At 44.6% G+C, this 17936-nt stretch overlaps 1 protein-coding gene across 1 annotated transcript in view; it reads left to right on the forward strand.

Annotated features, from left to right (window-relative positions):
• The first annotated feature begins 9673 nt into the window (after positions 1-9673).
• Positions 9674-17936, forward strand: part of CERK (ceramide kinase) — a 70364-nt gene continuing 62101 nt past the window's right edge. The window contains exon 1 of the mRNA XM_018553895.1: positions 9674-10001. Within this exon, the coding sequence (XP_018409397.1) occupies positions 9851-10001 (151 nt within the window). The 5' untranslated portion in view covers positions 9674-9850. The remainder of the gene's footprint in view (positions 10002-17936) is intronic.

Consider the following 17936-nt stretch of genomic DNA (forward strand, 5'->3'; position numbering starts at 1 on the left):
AGCCAGCGAAACATGGCAGGGGGTGTTGGCTGGGGTGGAATGACCCAATGCTCCAGGGTTTCTGGAATGCACATTTTAGACCCCCAAATTATATATCTTCTAAAAACAAAGACCCTAGAAAATAAAATGGTGGAAGTTGCAACTTTTTTTTAATGTCACACGAAAATAATCAAACTCAAATTTTCAGTAAAAAGATACAGAAACACAATTTAATACCCAATTTTGTAAAATATATAAGATGCTTTGAGCAAACAGATACCAAACTTGTCAAGCCTCAAAGGTACATGTGCCCATGAAAAACGTAGGTATCCAAAATTGTCCTTTAAAAGCCTCTACAGGCCAGTAATTTAAAGTTAACCAAATTATGGCCCTAGAAATATTACTGTCACTTCGGTTTGCATGGTGATACCTAACATATGTAGGGCAATTGCTATTTTCATTTGCAGCAGCATGCATGTGTTTACGTTTATATGTGCGTGTATTTAGAGGTGGAAGATTTTACAAATTGGGGTGTTTTTAATTAATTTTATTGAAACTTTATTTTTTTTCTAACTCTTAACTTTATTGGTATTGCATAAGAAGCTGGCAAGCTGATTACTGGTGACAGGTTCTCTTTAAGGCGGTATTAAGAGGCCGTTAGACACCTTTGCAGCTCAATGAAGCTAATCAAGCACAGATTGTGCTTGATTAGCTTCATCCCCAGTCACAGTGGCTGGAAAATGACATATCAGAACCCGTAAGTTACGAAATCCTAATCCCTTGTGGGTTCTTTGAGCGGAGAGGAGATCAGTAAACACATGTTGGCTGATCTCCTTTCCCTGAAGCTGCTGACACCTGGGGGTGGTGGCTTGGGGGCTGGGGTGCTGCAGGGCTGGTGGAAGCGATCACTTCCAGAATTTAGCCTGCAGTCAGCTGAATGAAAGGGTGGCAGCAAAAAGGTTAAAGGAAACCTACACCAAGGGAATGTAGAGGCTGCCATCACTGACCGCTCCTTTTGATACTTCCTGTCATACTGATCTAATGCCTTCAGTACTAGATTTTTCTGATCGGCACATCTAATCCAGGTCAATGACTCATAAATATTGAAGCCACAAATATCCAGACCACTAAAATTTTCTAAAGGCAGACTGCAATAGCAACCTGCTTATTTCTCCCAGTTGTCCTTGAAAGGATACCTGTAATAACAAGATATTTTATCTGCAGATGATGCCCCCTTCAGATAACTTTAGTTGCCTGGTGGTCATACTGATGCTTTGTCTTCAATACTTTGTGAGTTACTGCCCCAAATTAGCTACAGAGAAGGAATTTTGACCTTTCTTATGACTTTCCTGATCTGTGACATAAAAGTAATAAAGTCAACAGGGGTGTTGCTAGGATTTTGAAAGGGGTACCCTGAAAACAGCAATGATGTGATAGTGGGGAACTTAAAGCGGACCTTTACTCATATCTTTAAAATAATAACAAACACACCTTTAGAAATGTTTAGTAATGACAATCTTCAAACACATACTTCTAGATAATTGCAGGTTTCGTATTCTTTGCATACCTTATTTCTCTTTTCTTTCCCAGTCTTCTGACAGTGGCCTTACTAAGGGCAGATTACTAGCTCTCCTATTACTTCCTGGATTTTTGGCACATGTGACTAGACATGTGACTAGGACATGTGACCGTGCACATCATCTTGGAGGAGGAAAATGCCTTTCCCTGAGATCTCCTGAGATTGTGGAGAATAGGAGGTACAGAATACCAGAGACACTGAAATAAACTAAAGTTAAAGTACTGTACAGATCACTGAGAATATTACAGAACTGATTGCAGAAAATTGAATTGTGAGAAGAGAGAAGGCTGTAATGAGGAAAGTGAGGTAAGGAAAGTGAGGGTAGAGCTGCCTGAATACTGATTGTGCTCAGGAGGGAGAAGCTTCCAGATAATTTTATGAGAATAGTGGAGTCCCGTCCCCACAGGAGGGAGAGTGGAGCCCTGGAAAGCAAGGCGGGGAGTGTCGGGCAGGGGGACTCTGGAAGTGATCAGAAAGCTTTTCAGACACCCGAATTGCTGTTAAAGCACTATCAGTGGGGGCGAGTGAAGAAAACACTGCACATAGTGTGGTGGAAATGCCTCTGAAGCAAAGGCTGGCACTACAGGCAGCACAGTGTGTTGTGGTTAGCACTCCTGCCTTGCAGCACTCAGGATCACTGGTTCAAATCCCTGTAAGGACACTATCGGCAAAAACAAAATAGATACAATTCGGGATCAGATCCCCACTGTCCAGTCACCTTCCCCTATTAATGTACCAGACCCACCATCACACCTGTTACTTTCCTCTTTTTACCCTGTCCCGCAGAGGAGGTTACAAAGCTTCTCTCTGACACCCACCTCACCACTTACCTCCTGGACCCTGTTCCCTCACCACTACTCCGGTCACCCTCTTGCTCTATCCTACACTCTCTTACTCACATTTTCAATCTTTCCCTCTCTACAGGAATCTTTCTACCCCTCTAAAGCATGCGCTGGTCACCCCAATACCCAAAAAACCCTCACTGGACCCAACCAACCTCAATAATCTCAGACCAATCTCCTTACCCCCATTCACCTCCAAACTACTAGAACCCTCCATGGAAACCGCCCTCCTAAAACTCACTAATGACTTACTAACTGATAAATACAATGACCACTACTCCATACTCTTGCTATTAGACCTTTCTGATGCTTTTGGCACTGTTGACCACTCACTTGTTGTTATGTCCCGTCTTGACTATTGCAACTCCCTCCTCATTGGCCTACCTCTACACAGGCTATCCCCCCTTCAGTCTATCATGAATGCAACTTCTAGACTTATCAACCTAACCAATAGACATGTGCGATTCGGTTCGTTCCGAAATTCGTTTCAGACGAATTTTCGGAAATTCGGATGCATCCGAATTCCGAATTACAGCTAAGACGAATGCAAACGAATCCGAAATTCCCTATTTCCCGAAATTTGTTATTGGACGAATTTCGTTGCAGCAAAATGACATTAGGGGAAAAAAAATGACACCATTTTACCTCTACAACACATCTGTGGTTAAAGTACAGAGGCTATAGAGTAACGGTTAGAGCACAGGCTTGCCATTGCTAACGTTGCAGGTTCAAATCTACGCCCAGACGAGTAATGGATAAAGTTTTTTTTTTTTTTTTTTAAAAAAAAAAAGTCATTTTTGTTCCCCTTAATGTCATTTTGAATTTGCTGGTGCACATGTCTACTAACCAACTGCTCAGTGTCTGCAACCCCCCTCTGCCGATTCCCTCCACTGGCTTCCACTCACCCAAAGGATAAAATTCAAAATATTAACAACCACTTACAAAGCTATCCACAGCTCAGCCCCAGGTTACGTCTCCAACCTTGTCTCAAAGTATTATTATACAGGATTTATATAGAGCCAACAGTATGCGCAGCGCTTTACAATATAAGGAAGACATTAGAATCACAATACAATTTAAGACAAGATGGTAAGGAGGGCCCTGCCCATGAGGGCTTACGATCTAAAAAAAGTATCAATCTAAAGTATCACCCCAACCATCCCCTCCGCTCTTCCAAAGACCTCCAGCTTTCCATCTCCCTCATCAACTCCTCCCATGCTCGCCTCCAGGACTTCTCTAGAGTCTCTCCCATCCTCTGGAACTCTTTACCCCAACCTGTCCATCTATTGCCAACTCTGACTGCCTTTAGGCGATCCCTAAAGACTCATCTCTTCATGGAAGCCTATCCCACCTCGACCTAACCACTCAACTATCACGTTCTCAAACAATTCATCCCGACACAGCTACCTCCTCATGTATCACTTGCACCTCCTTATTGTATTGTATTGCAATTGTCATGTCTTATGTCTTATATTGTAAAGCGCTGCACAAACTGAATGAATAGCAATGTCCTGGGCAGTGAGTGAGTCAGTGGCATGATGGAAGGTTAATTGGCTCCTGTCTAAATTGTCCCTGTATGTATGCATGTGAGATAGGGACTTTAGACTGTAAGATCCTGGAGGGCAGGGACTGATGGGAATGTGCAACTATGTAAAAAGCGATGCGTAAATTGTCGGTGCTATATACATACCAATAATAATAACTAAGAACATCACTAAGGCATGTCGTTTTTAGTGTTATGGACATGTGTAAAGCAACAATGTGTTGAGGACATTGGCACAAATGATAAAATAATGGCTCTACGAATATCTCTACCATGACGTGTGCACTGCTGAAATTATTGAGTGAGCAATAAGGCTGATTTACTAGAAGAGTTAAGAATCATCACCACACAATAAAGTGTGTGACTATTGACTTCAATTATCCAGTAATGTGCAGAAGAAATAAGTCAATAGGAATTTGCTTTTCACATGGTTGGACATTGTATCCTCAGCTCCTTTAGTAAATCAGCCTCACTGTGAGCGCTGTCATCATTGCGGTACAACACTCTGGAAGGGGTTGGATCTCAGATGAGGTGGATGGCCTTTCACTGCTATGATAATTCCTGATGGTAGAATCCTCCAGCAGTGAAGGCAAAAGTTAGAATCTCTCTTTCCATTATACAGGGGAAAGGATTAAGATTCACAGGCCCTGTAAGTAGATGGAGAGTGTAAAGAATTATATGTACTGGGAACTGCTAGTTACCACTGATCTCTCAGATGTGGCTTTGCTCTGTGCTGTGAGCGCTCACAGGAGATGTGTCATATTAATCCTCTACTAAAAGCCGTACATTTCAATCCAGCCAGTTCCTTTTAACTTAATAACACTATAGGTTATCTTTAAATATGCATGCTATGAACTGTTCACACTCAAACATATTATTATTTATGCCAGTGGAAGAAAGACTGAGGTGAAGTAAGCATGCAAGAACTTGTTTAATAATGTGTAACTGAAAACTTGATGACTGTGCCCTTGTCAAAGGAAATACTATGTACTTAACATTTCATGCACATCTAGCGGAAACTTTGTAACTTGCACAATAAAACAAAAGGATTAGCATCTATTTTCTCAGAATTCTTTTCTGTAAGAAGCACCAACATATGACGTGGAGATACTTATCCTTCGGTCATGGCAAGGGTTTACATCCTGGAAAAAAAAAATCTGCTTACAAAGGCCTATTTATTATACAACTAGAATAGAAAGCTTCCATAAAAATACATGCCTTATCCGTTTTTACATATTTATTCATGAAAAGCCATGAAAAATACAATGCATGTAACATTCTGCATATTATTATTGGTACTGTTTTAGTTTTATTATTAATAGAAAGTGAAAATAGCTCAGCAGATTATTATAGCAGAATAATAGCACTGTCAGCGTATTAATTAAACTGCATAGCAACCAATCAGATGTTATCTTTCATTCTCCCAAAACAATGAAATCAGTCACCTGATCTGGTTTGTATAGTCACCTCACTTCTATATTAATTTGCTCATCAATCATAAACAGATTCTATGGTATATTTTCAGCATACACATATGTGGGTAATTACTATAACCCCCTGAAGGTTATTTATGATTACCAATTTCCCATTTTTACTTGGTCGCTGTTCCACATTTTTATTGATTTGTGTATTGTTTCATATTAGGGATGCACAGATATTGGTTTTTCGGTATTGAGTACGAGTACTGATCTTCTTTTTTTTTGCGGTACTCACCGATACCGAATACTGCAAGTCCCATTAAATTCCTGATTAGCTGGGAAGCTGAGCGGCGTCAGGAGCGTCCCGTGGCCGGGCGACACCTGGAGCGGAGAAGGGGTGACACCCCACGATGTCGTCGTCGCACATGTGTGGTCATCTTATTAACGCCTGCCGGTGGTCATCTTGGTGGTGGACCAAGATGAGCAGAGAGAGGAGGGACGTTCACCCAGCGGGATGAGGTATGCCGCCGGGTCCCCTCCTCTCTCCTGACACTGTCTTTTCATTGACTTTTCATAGGGGGTGACATCAAAATGACTGCCAGTCATTTTGGTGTCACCCATCCAATGGTGGCACCCGCACCCCCTCGTGACGCCACTGGGCGGCGTTTAATGACTTGCCGTCCGGCTTTCTGATTGGCCGGCTTCCCGACCATTACACGCCCGGCTTCCTTAAAGTGACATTAAAGTCAAAAAATTTTCCCTCCCCCAATGTTAATGTCAGCACTTACCTTAAATTATGTTTCTTAATTAAATCTTCTTCTTCTTTTCTGATGTTTTCATCTGTCCCTCCAGCGGTGCGGCGGCTCTCCGATCCAGCGCTGACTCCTCTGTCCTTGCTAGCACTTCTGATCCAGCGGTGTCTGCATGCGGGTGCATGCGTCAATAGACTTACCTTGCACCTCTGCTCATCTCCCGGCCAAAAATCCGAACTGCGCATGCGCCCGCCCCAAGATGCTTTGCGGCCGCCCCAGCAGTTTCGGATTCTCGGACGGGAGCGCGCATCGACAACAAGGTAAGTGTAAACTGCTGTTAAGGCGGGTTTAAAAAAAACAAAAAACTTTTTGCCTATATCTCCTGCTAGCTAGCAGGAGATATAGGCAAAAGAAACGGAGGGTTTTGAACCCCTTTAATTGGCCGGCAAGCCAGCGCCATGCTTCCTCATCACCAGGTGATGAGGAAGCATGGAGCTGGCTTTCTGGCATATCAGGAAGCCAGGGGGAAGGTAATAACTCGCCAGCAGGCTTCCTGATTGGCCAGGTTCCCGACCAATCAGGATAACCTGGGCAGTGAGTCATTACACACCATCCGGCTTCCTGATTGGCGTACCTATTTCATATGCAAATGTATAAAAAACCACTTGTGTATGCAAAGCAAATATTGTTTTAGTGTTAAAGTAGCATTAAACTATTCCATTTTTTTGTTAATTATTCAACTCTGTTTAATGCGTGAATCATTCCGCTGTACATTGTTTATTGAATATTTTTTACTTAACCCTTACTTTTTGATCTGTTCACCACCGCTGGTTTCACAGTGCTCACCACCGCTGGTTTCACAGTGCTCACCACCGCTGGTTTCACAGTGCTCACCACCGCTGGTTTCACAGTGCTCACCACCGCTGGTTTCACAGTGCTCTTCACCGCTTCACGAACTTTCGGGGTAGAGAATGCGCACACACTGAGCAGTAAACAGTGGATAGTGCAGGCTCAGGCTGCTGTCATTCAACCTGCTAGAAGGCGGGAGGAGCATGGGAGTAACCTGCTGCTTTAGGCTTGTTGTACTCTATGTATGTGTACGCCGACACTGGGCTGTAGTGCCAGCTAGTAGCACTCATGCAGAGGTGGCTCCATAGAACCCTGCTAGAGGCTGGAGCCACCCTTAGGCCCCGTTCACATATAGCGAATTGTCGCGCGATTTCCGCCGCGCGATATCGCGAGAAGTCGCCGGCCAATGTTATTCAATGGAGCTGTCTTAACTCCATGTCGCTCGTCGCGGTCGCAAGTCGCTTCTACCGGACCCTTTTTTCGGCGGATTTTGCGCGATTTTACTTTTTTTCTATGGAGCCCGACGGGGAAGGTCGCGCTACCGTCGCTGGATAGTCGCTGGAACTTCGCCCCGAAAGTCGCGCTATCCCGGCCGTGCGGATCCGCTGCAAAAGGTATGTCGCTATATGTGAACGGGGCCTAAAGCAGGAACTGGTGGCGTGTCCTTTTTGACAGATGGAATACAGTACAATGCATCTACAGGCTTTGAAAGAAAAAGACACAGCAGCCCTCATAAGTGCTGAGGTCCGTAACACTATAGGCCGTGGCGTAACAATCACCATAGCGACCCAGGCGGCCGCTATGGGGCCCAGGGCACAGGGGGGCCCGGCCAGGACATTCCTGACGCCCTGCGGGCCGCATGGGTCGCTATGGCATCTCACGCTGCTGGCTGTCACAGGCGGCTGTGAAGAGGAATGTGCCGCTGTTCAGATCACTGACAGTGATCTGTGCAGTGGCACGTTCCTCTCCACAGCCGCTGCTGAGTCAGTGAGAGCCGGCAGCGGTGGTGGAGCAGGCTGCACCCGGCAGTGGAGGAGGAGGCGGGGCCCGAGGTTGGCATCAGAGGAGGAGGTGGAGCCCGGCGAAGGGGTATAACTAGAGATCAAAGGGGCCCCATACAAAATGTTGCTATGGGGCCCTGTGATTTCTAGTTACGCCCCTGACAAGAGGCATTTTAATAACACTTTGAAGTAAGGAAGGGTTAAAAAAAGTTGTTTGTTGTTACCTGTGACCCACTGTGGAGATTTATCTTTACTTCCTGTCCAATAGCCACAACAGGAAGTCAGATGAAATCCCTCCAGAGAGGAAAATCCCTGTTGTCACCAGAACTAGTGTCCCTATTGGAAGAGTCCCCATGTATTCCTGTTCTGGTGACAACCCAAACTTTGAAATTTCCTTTCATTTTCAGTAATAATGGTCACAAGGACAAATAGAGGGGTAAATCTTCATAATGGGGACACAGGCAACAATAAAAACCTACCATGGGTTCTAATCCCTCTTCATTCTATCCAAAACTAAAAAAAGTATTGCCTTTAGTTATACTGGAAGGTTATTTTCAGATGAAATCATCATCGTCTGCTATGGCAACATCACTGCTAGCAATAAATATCAGTGAGATAGAACAGGAGGTTATGAAGTACATTTGTTATACAAATCTTTTCTTTCCTTATTAGTTTATGAAGTTGTTATAATTACCTAATTATCTCATTCAACCAGAACAGCAACTTTTTTATATTTGAATAGAATGGCGAGGGGTTAGAACTACTGCCAGGTTTTTATTGATGTGTTTTGTGCATTGGAAAGATGTCCTCTGGCTTCCTGTGGAGTCTATGGGACAGGGAATAAAGGGTCATCTCTATAATGCAGGGGTGGGCAACTCCGACTTTCCAGCTGTGCTTTTACTACAAACCCCACAATGTCCCTGGGAGTCACAGGTGTAACTATCAGTGTTCCAATGCCTCATGGGACTTTTAGTTCCACAACAGCTGGAGGATGGGAGTTGCCCACCCCTGCTCTAATGGGTAGGGATGAGCTCTGGTTTCGTGTGAACTATAGTTTGTCTGAACCTGGAAGGAAGCTGCCAGTGCCACCCCAATCAGCTCGGGCTGGGGCATTCCTTGCCCTACAGCTATGTGTTAACAAAGGGGCGGAATGCTGGTGACATATTTGGTCAATGTATGATCCAAATATTGCCATATGTCAATTATGTCACCAGCATCCCGCCCCTTTGTTTACATGCAGCTGCATGATGGGGAATACCCCAGCTGACAGCTTCCTTCCAGTTCAGATGAACTCAAGCTCACACCAAACCAGAGCTCATCCCTACTAATGAAGCAAAAACAAGTGTTTTTAACCCGTTCCTATTCTATCCATAAGGAAAAAACGTTTTGCCTCTAGATATACTTTACAAATCGGTATCACAGAATCAGATGCCAGCAGCGTTGAAAAGGATCCCTCCCAGCAAGCAGTCTGTACATGTGAAGAAATATCTGTCCCCTCAGGCTGGACTAATGTGAGCATTCAGATGCCCAGCATGCCTGTGCTTCCCTCTTCTACACTCAATGTGAATAATAAGAGTTCACAGCTTATGGGAGCTTGTCCTCTGCACTCTTGGTATCCCCCCTCCTTGCCCACACAGCTCTCTCTACCCACTTCCCTATCCCATTGAACTTTCTATATCGCTCGCTCTCTCTGAGAGGTTCGGCCTACTTCGTCGCTCATTTGCATACGGGGTGACGCAGTAGGCGGGGTTTCCGAAGCTGCCCGAGCAGACAATGGAAGTCGCGGACCGCTAGCTGAGCAGGAGGGGGCCATGTGAGTGATGTCTGTAGGGGGGCCGAGCACCGGCGGGGTATGACACCTCCTACAGACGCTGTCCCAGCGATACAATGGAGCCTGTACAGCCGTCCGCTCCACCGGTGCTGTGCTCGGTGCTGTCCGTGAAAAGTCACAGCTGTGAGGTGACCCTGGACTCCGGTCGGGCGCTGTTGTCCTGGAGGGAAGTGAGGCCGCGGAGGGGGAGAGAGCGGAGCCGAGCTGGTAGGTGACCCGGGCTGAGCCTTCTCTGTGGTGGGGGAGGGGTTCTGGTGCTGATTCTGCTGGGTAGGCTGATTTATGTAAGCGATGACAAGACGATGTACATATGGAAGGCAGCGGATTATGGGCCCTGTGCTTCATCCATGGCCAATGGGCCCTATGCTTCATCCATGGCCAATGGGCCCTGTGCTTATTCTACTCTCCGTAATCTATTCCTGGTCCAGTGTATCATTAGCTGATGTGCATTGTTTCCTTTCTGCATTATATGTGTATACACAGGGCAGCACTGGAGTTCTCCGTTCATATCTCAACCAGGAAACTATCTGCATGGAGTTTGTATATCCCCCCTACAATTGCTGGGTGTCCTCCTCCGCTTTTCCTTCCACAGGCTGCTAGCTTATTTGGCTACCGTGTCGGGATCTGTGCACACCAGTAGCAGTGACTGACATTTTTCAGCAGCTGGTCACCACTAGGGCGCAACAACAATTGTTTTCTAAGTGCCCCGTTCACATCAAAACACTGGTGTATGCAGAAAAAATTCCACCTGCTGCACTTTCCACAGCGTGCTGTCACACAGGTCAGCGCTGCAGAGTGGGCACCCTGTTGATGTTTACACTTTGTAATCTTTAAAAAAAGTAAACAATGCTCTATTTTTCAGTGCAGCTAAATGCAACGCGCTGGTGTGAACTGGCCTCATTGAATTTAAGGCTAGGTTCAGACCTGAGCAACACCTGGGATGCGTGTCCCGGGATCGTGTGCTAGTTGCCACGCGGCCAAATGATTTCAGTGGTGTTACATCTGCGCGGCACACAACGCGCCGTGTTCAATTACACGGGCGGAATCGCGATCTAAAATCGATGATGAGACTAGTTAGCAACTATTCCCATGATCGTTTAGTTGATTTTCGATTAGTTGCTGGCAGCGGAGGTACAAGGGGCATTTCAGAGTCACCGGCCGCAGTGTTTTCTCCCTGCTGGCGCTGGCTGCAGTTGTCTGTGTCCCTTTCACAGACCGCTGTAGCTGGCACGAGAGGGGAGAAGAGACTGCTTCCGGTGATTCTAAAATCCCCCCCCCGTACCTCCGCTGCTGCTGCTGCTCACCAGACGTACCCAGAAGTTTTCGTCTCAATCAAAAAAGGGGAGGCTATTGGCTATTGCAATTTGAAATGGCCAATAGCAGGCCGGCTATTGCACCAGCCCACTACCTGCTGTATTTACATTCAGCTGCCGCCTGCGGAATCTTGCCACTGGCAGCTGTCATTCCCTGGCTGAAGCTATTCAAGCGTTTTGTGCTTACAATACAATTATTACAAGAAAAAAATTATAAATGGTGGGAACAAAGTCATTTTCGGTTTCGGCCTGACAAATTCTGCTGCGGGAGGTGTGTTGCAGTGCCATTCATGTCAATGGCACCCCTAACGCGTCTCCCACCCACAGTGTGATCGCCCGCACTGGAACGCAGGGTACCACAATGCTGAGCGTTCCAGTGCATTACGATTGCAGAAAAATTGTGCATGCAACTTTTTGTTTGTAACACTGCATTTTATTTTAAATGAAGGATGGTATTTTTTTATTTAATTTTTTTAAATCCGATTTATTGAAAAAATAATCGGCCAACTAATCGATTATGAAAATAATCATAAGTTGCAGCCCTAGAAAGTGGACTCGCCCTATAAACCATAAGTGAATGACATTCTGTTTGCTATAGAACCATGGGTGTAATTCAGTAAAGTACAGTATTTGTGACCTTTTTCTGGCGATATGCTCCTTCTGAAAAGTCCTGTGTCTACCGCCCAACTGCTTTTCCTGTTTGTTTGACCGGTGCATTGTCCAGTTAGAGCTCTGTATTGCTGAGTTTTTGATTATATCAGGCTCGACCTTATTGTGCTGTGCTGAGGATGGAGTGTCTGGTATGGACACTCTGGCCTCTGCTGGCCTACATGGGACAAATACATGTACATGCATGAATCTGTGCAAGCACCAACATTCCTACATACATGCACTCCAGATGCAGCTGCATGGTTTTGCTCTGGACCAGCTTTTGATGGAGACAATGGCGGAAAAATGCGTACACAATGAGCGCTGACGGCACTGCTTGTAATCTCCACTGGAACCAAGTGTCCTAGGATGTTGTCACCTTGCAACAGGAAGTGCCTGAACAAGAACTTTCATGGCAGAATAGTTTTATTGAAAGCTGTAGATTTAAAAAGTTCAAGAGCCTGTTCACATCCAGGAGATGGTGAGTCCCTCTGCACTCCTCACAGCGTTCCCGGCCCAAGCAGCAATAGTGGTGCTCGCAGTGACAATCACGGATGTCCATGTCATCGTTGATGTCCATTTAATCGGACCAGTCGTCACAGACAAAACCAACGTTTTGGGGCCGCACAGGGTCCCTTCATTAGTGTGACAATGTAACACTGTCACCCTGATGAAGGGACCCTTTGCGGCCCCGAAACGTTGGTTTTGTCAGTGACGACTGGTCCGATTAAATGGACATCAACGACATTTGAGTGCTGGTGATTTCTACTTTTCACGATTCACATCCAGACTTGAATGTTTGTTTTTTATCTGCACCAAAAATGCATACACAGTAATTCCAATGGTTTTAACTGAGACTAGTTCACTCCATTGTGTTCAGTTCCAGAGCTTTGTAAAACAGTACAGCATGCTGTATTTTTTTTACCGGAATGTACAAAAACGCATGTAAATGTACCAGAACCCACTGGAAACCCCTAGCAAAGCCAATTGAGAACAATAAACAAACGCACCAGAACACATAAAAAGTGTCATTGCATGAAAAAAAACACGCATTTGCAGTAATGCATCCTGATCTGGTCTGGATAATGGTGTGAACAAGTCTTTAAATGGATATTGAAATGACACATGGTAATCATTATGAGATTTTAGTGATTGGGTTTAGAACTTCTGTGTGCTCCGTAACTCCAAGAAGCTGGAATTCAATGTTTGGCAATTTATTTCAGTAGAAATGTAGTTTTCTTTTGTGTGCTTCAAGGTGTATTAATGTAACCTGTAACTTACAACCTTTACATAATTGACTAAATATGCTTCCAGATATAAAATGATCTTTGATCTGGGTGGGTACAGTGGTATCTCTGCCCTTTCACCCTCTCCATTTGTTTTCCAGTCCGATCATTGTCCTCCCAACAGGAATTCATTGTCTGTAAAGTCAATTGACTCACTGCTGTTGATTTACTAAAGGAATAGAGACTGTTCAATTAGCAAAGTAAATGAAGTGTAGCACTTTGTATACTCAATAGTGTGCAAAGAAAATTAATAATGATTTTTTTTCTAGCATATTATTGCTTGATTAAAGCAGACCTCCAGCTATATGAAGACCCCGCCACCCACCCCTCTCAGGTCTTTTTTTTTAGCCATAAAAAATATACATACCTTTTTCTGCAGTCTTCTATTCTGTCCAATAATGTTATGGAAGCTTCCACTTCTGCCTTGGTAGGGGGCAGGTATTCCTCCTGGACTGAGCGCCGCTCACTTGATAATGAGTGCCACTCAGTCCTGTAGTACTGTGAGCCATGTCTGTGTGAAAATGAATCCATGGGGAAGGGGGTGTGTCTGCAATGGACTGGACTTGCAGGCATTGGCACAGTGTTCTTCTGCTCACCAGGACCTGTGTGGAGAGGGTACGTAAAGCTTGGGGACTTTTTTATTGAAAGAGGAAGTATTGGGAGAGAAAAATCTGTTCTTGCTAATATGTGAAGCTGGCCTGTTACACTTCAGCTGTTATACACCGGCTCTATACCAAGACCTGAGTGATTGGGAAAAAATGCTGCAAGCACTATTTTTGCAGATCGAACTGAACCGGACTTTGGGTCACAGGAATTAGGGCTGCAACAAACTATTCGGTTAATCAATTATGAGATTAGTTGCCAACTATTCTCCTTATCGATTAGTTTGTTGGATCCGCTATCTCTCTGTCTAGCCTGCTATTGGCTATCCTAATTTGAAATGGCCAATAGCAGGCTGGGTTTTGCACCAACCCAGTACCTACTGTATTTACATTCAGCTGCCATCTGTGGAATCTTGCCACCGGCAGCTGTCATTCCCTGGCTGAAGCTATTCAAGCGTTGTGTGCTTACAATTATATTAAATAAAATATTATAAATGGTGGGAAAATAATCTTTTCAGCCCTAACAGGAATACATTAGTTAGTGTACTCCTGTGACTCAAAAGAGAACTATAGCCAAAAAAAGGTTTGGCTTTACTTCTGTTTTAATATAGGGGGGTAAAACTGAAAAATATATTACATTGGAGTTAAACTTTAAAGAACTTCAGGATTTAGAAAAATTAACCCTTGCAGTGGTGCTACCCCCCAGAGAAGAGGCTGTGCGGACTAATCTAGCAGTCAGACAGGACAGAGGATCAATTGAGTTATATCTTTATTTTCATTACTAAACCAAAGCAAGCACCAAAATGAGCACAGTGGGGTAGCCCCACTGCAAGGGTTAATTTTCATAAATCCCTTCATGACTGAGGCCTTTTTTTCATTTTTTGCACCCATGTTATATTCCACATTTTAGGCCTGAAAATTACTTAAAACCCCCAAACATTATATATTTTCTGAAAGCCAAGACCCTATAGAATAAAATGGTGGCAGTTGCACGATATTAGCGCAACTCCTCATCAAACCCCAAAATTTAGTGAAAAATTTATGTAGATGCCCCAAAACACAATAAAATACCAATTTTTCAAAATAAAATATAACAGATGAGGTTACAAGGAGTAAATAGATACCCAACATGCCCAGGTTAAAAATTGTGTGTGTCCGTGAAACGGCCACAAACTTCAGTACCCCAAAAATTCCATAGATGACACTTTAAAAGCCCTCACAGGTCATCAGTTTAGAGATGTCCTAGAATTATTGCTCTCACTCCGGCATGCGCGGTGATACCCAACATGTGTAGCGCGTTCGTCGTCATACATAGGCGCACCCGGCGCGTGTTTAGGTGAAGATCGCACTTCAATAGCTTACAGCTCGGCTTCAGGAGCCCAGCATTGACAGCTATGGGACCGGAAGTGATGCAATCTGCATCGCTCCCAGTCTCATTGAACGGGGAGGGGATGGATCTCCTCACCAGCTTCCTGCCGACACCAAAGAAGCTGGTCCCGGGACAGTAGGAGGGGTAACGGAGCAAGGGAAACATGGCGGGGGTGTTAGGTGGGGGGGCCCTTCACCAGCCCGTAGAAGCGATCTGGCGACAGCTGAGTCGCCGGAATCGCTTCTACTGTAAAGCCGACAGTCTGCTTTACAAGTTTAAACAGACCCGATGCCAGCGATGTACACTGTACGTTGTTGGTCTTGAAGGGGTTAAGGTGAACCCGGCTTTGTCTCATTTACCAAGTTCAGTGTATGATCAGTTTGCCATTTTTTGAGGGCCAATTTACACCAGATGTGTTGTGGCTGCACTGGAAACACAACACAAGGCAATTTGCCTTGGACAGGATTAGTTCACACCACCATGCTGTGATGGGATTGCATTAGTCTATTCTGAAAAAAAGTACGACATGCTGTACTTTTTTTCAGCAACGCAATACAACCACCTTGCACCACGCTGTACCTGTAGAACTGAATGAAATGTCACTTCTGACATGTCAATAAAGTTCTACCGAACAAAACAGTGCAATGTGCCGGGATCAGGGACTCTGCACTGTGTAATGGCACGGCACACCAGAAGCTGTGCCGATAAGTGCAGCGTCTGGTGTTAATGGGCCCTAATTATGTGTGAAGTTTTGTATGTTTCAAAGGGTTTTATATTGTTCTAGGTTTTTACTTATTGTGATTTATTCTGTTAAATTGTTATATTGCTGTTTACATTGATTTCTATAAAATGGCTAACAAGCAGGTCATATAGTGTATATGGTGCTCAGATTATTTGGAAGTGAACCGTCTGACCCCTGAAAGATTCTTTATCTGTTATGCTTCTCAGCTATTCATAGCATGTTGCGCAACTTCTCTAATTTGTGTTTGTGTACTATATATAGTGTCAGTGTCACATAATCAGATTTATCTAGCACTATTTGCCAGTTTACAAAGCCACCTTAACTACTGGTGTTTCATTGTTGTGTGTCAAAAGCTGGCTTAGGCCATTTTTATTTCCAGCTGACTAATACTGTTCTAGTCATCAGGTAAAACAAACACTCTGTATACTTGTTCAAAGCCCATTTCGTGTGCACCTTACTGTATAGCTGGTGACGAATTGTTGAGTGCGTTTGTCGTTTTTTTTGCTTGACCGATTTGGTGCAGCGACGCATGGGGGTTCTCAGCTGCCATTGGGATGTGCGGGATCCCTTGTGTGTTCCTGTGCCTTTTTAAGGAGGTCGGGCTTCCTCCTGACAAACCTGCACCCAATTTGAAATCTTCTGCCCCCATGTGCTCCAAGATGGAGACTCTCATAGTTTAGAGTTAGGACCGCACTATGTGCCTTGGCGCGGCAGTGCGGCTTTCACATCCTCTGCAGACCCCTGTTATTATCCTTAGTGGTGAGACAAGTTGTTTTACGTGCTGGTTTGTGAGTGTGCCATGATGCCTTTCTACTGTTTTAGGTTCTCTTTTATAGAGACATCCACTCCACGCATCATGAAAAAGACTGTGCATGATCAGCTGTTCAGCCAGCATTCTGACAGCTCTGAACTGGTTTCAAGTGATCGCTCAGGTGATTGGGGAACAGATGTTCCTTGATCTGCTCCTGCTCGCCATCCTGACAGCATTTATTGTGGTCCTGGGCCCCCCCCCTGGAAGAGCAGGAGAGCATGGGAACCACATAAGGGGGTAGACGGTGGTACCTTTTTACAGGTCTGTAAAAGCGATGTAGAGCTGCCCTGATCACTGTTACTATTATGGTTATAAATGTCATGTGGTTTTTAAGTGTTTAACCCCTTTAAGGACCAAGCTTCAGATGCTTGTCTTTTTGCTGTGTGTGTGTTCAACTGCAATTTCCATCTTTCCCATTTATTGCACCAACACATATACAGTTTTGTAAAGGACAAAAAGGGCTTTACTTTGATGTGACATATGTATATAAATGTTATCATATAGTGCAACAGGGAAGCTTAAACCCTTAAGGACCCATGACGGAATTATTCTGTCATGGGTCCTTATGGCACGGACAACCATGACGGAATAATCCCGTAATTGGCCTTTAAGGGGTTAAACAATAATATGCTTAAAGCCCATTACCACCTTATTGTAAGTGATTAGCATTAGTGGTGCTGCGATGATGTATTTGTGTGCACATTTTCATGACTCTTTAATCGGCCAGAGTCTTAAGGTGCCCATACACTGCTCGATTCTCGTACGAGAATATTCAAATTTCACTCCACAGGAAGATCAATCCAACCCTGGGGTCAGACTGTCATGTACTGGATGTAAAGCAGCTGAGAACTTTCTCACTGCTATGCATTGCCTTGAAATGCTGCGAGATTTCCTGTCCTTAGAGAACTTCAGGCAGCAACAAATGGACTGTGGTCACCCTGCACTGCTTTGGTTAACTGCTGTTTTAATATGTAGGTCACTGGAGCAAAGGACTTTTATTTACCTGAACCCTTCTCCCTCGCAGTCGGCACTCACTGGATCCAGTTCCAGGATCGGGGGAATAGGTAAGTAAAAGTCCTTTACACAAGCCCCTTAGACATTAGTAGGCAAGTAACCCTTGCAGTGCAGTGGTTGTTCAGAAATAGACTTTAAAGGCTTGTTCACATTAGGCTCGTTGGGCTGTGACTTATAACAAGGGAAAAGCCTTGGTGCATTTTGTGTGCTCCATAATGTGCTCCTACTGGTGGGAATGGGCCCTAAAGTGTAAGTACAGCAAACAATTTTTTTTTTTTAAGTTTGGGGTAGAGTAGGCAAAGACTAGAGCCCTGTCTGACTATGCTGCTGTCCGTTCCTCCTTTTACAGAGTTTTTC

This window comes from Nanorana parkeri, unplaced genomic scaffold, assembly GCF_000935625.1.
Source record: "Nanorana parkeri isolate BGI_ZX_2015 unplaced genomic scaffold, ASM93562v1 scaffold133, whole genome shotgun sequence".
Taxonomy (NCBI): Eukaryota; Metazoa; Chordata; class Amphibia; order Anura; family Dicroglossidae; genus Nanorana; species Nanorana parkeri.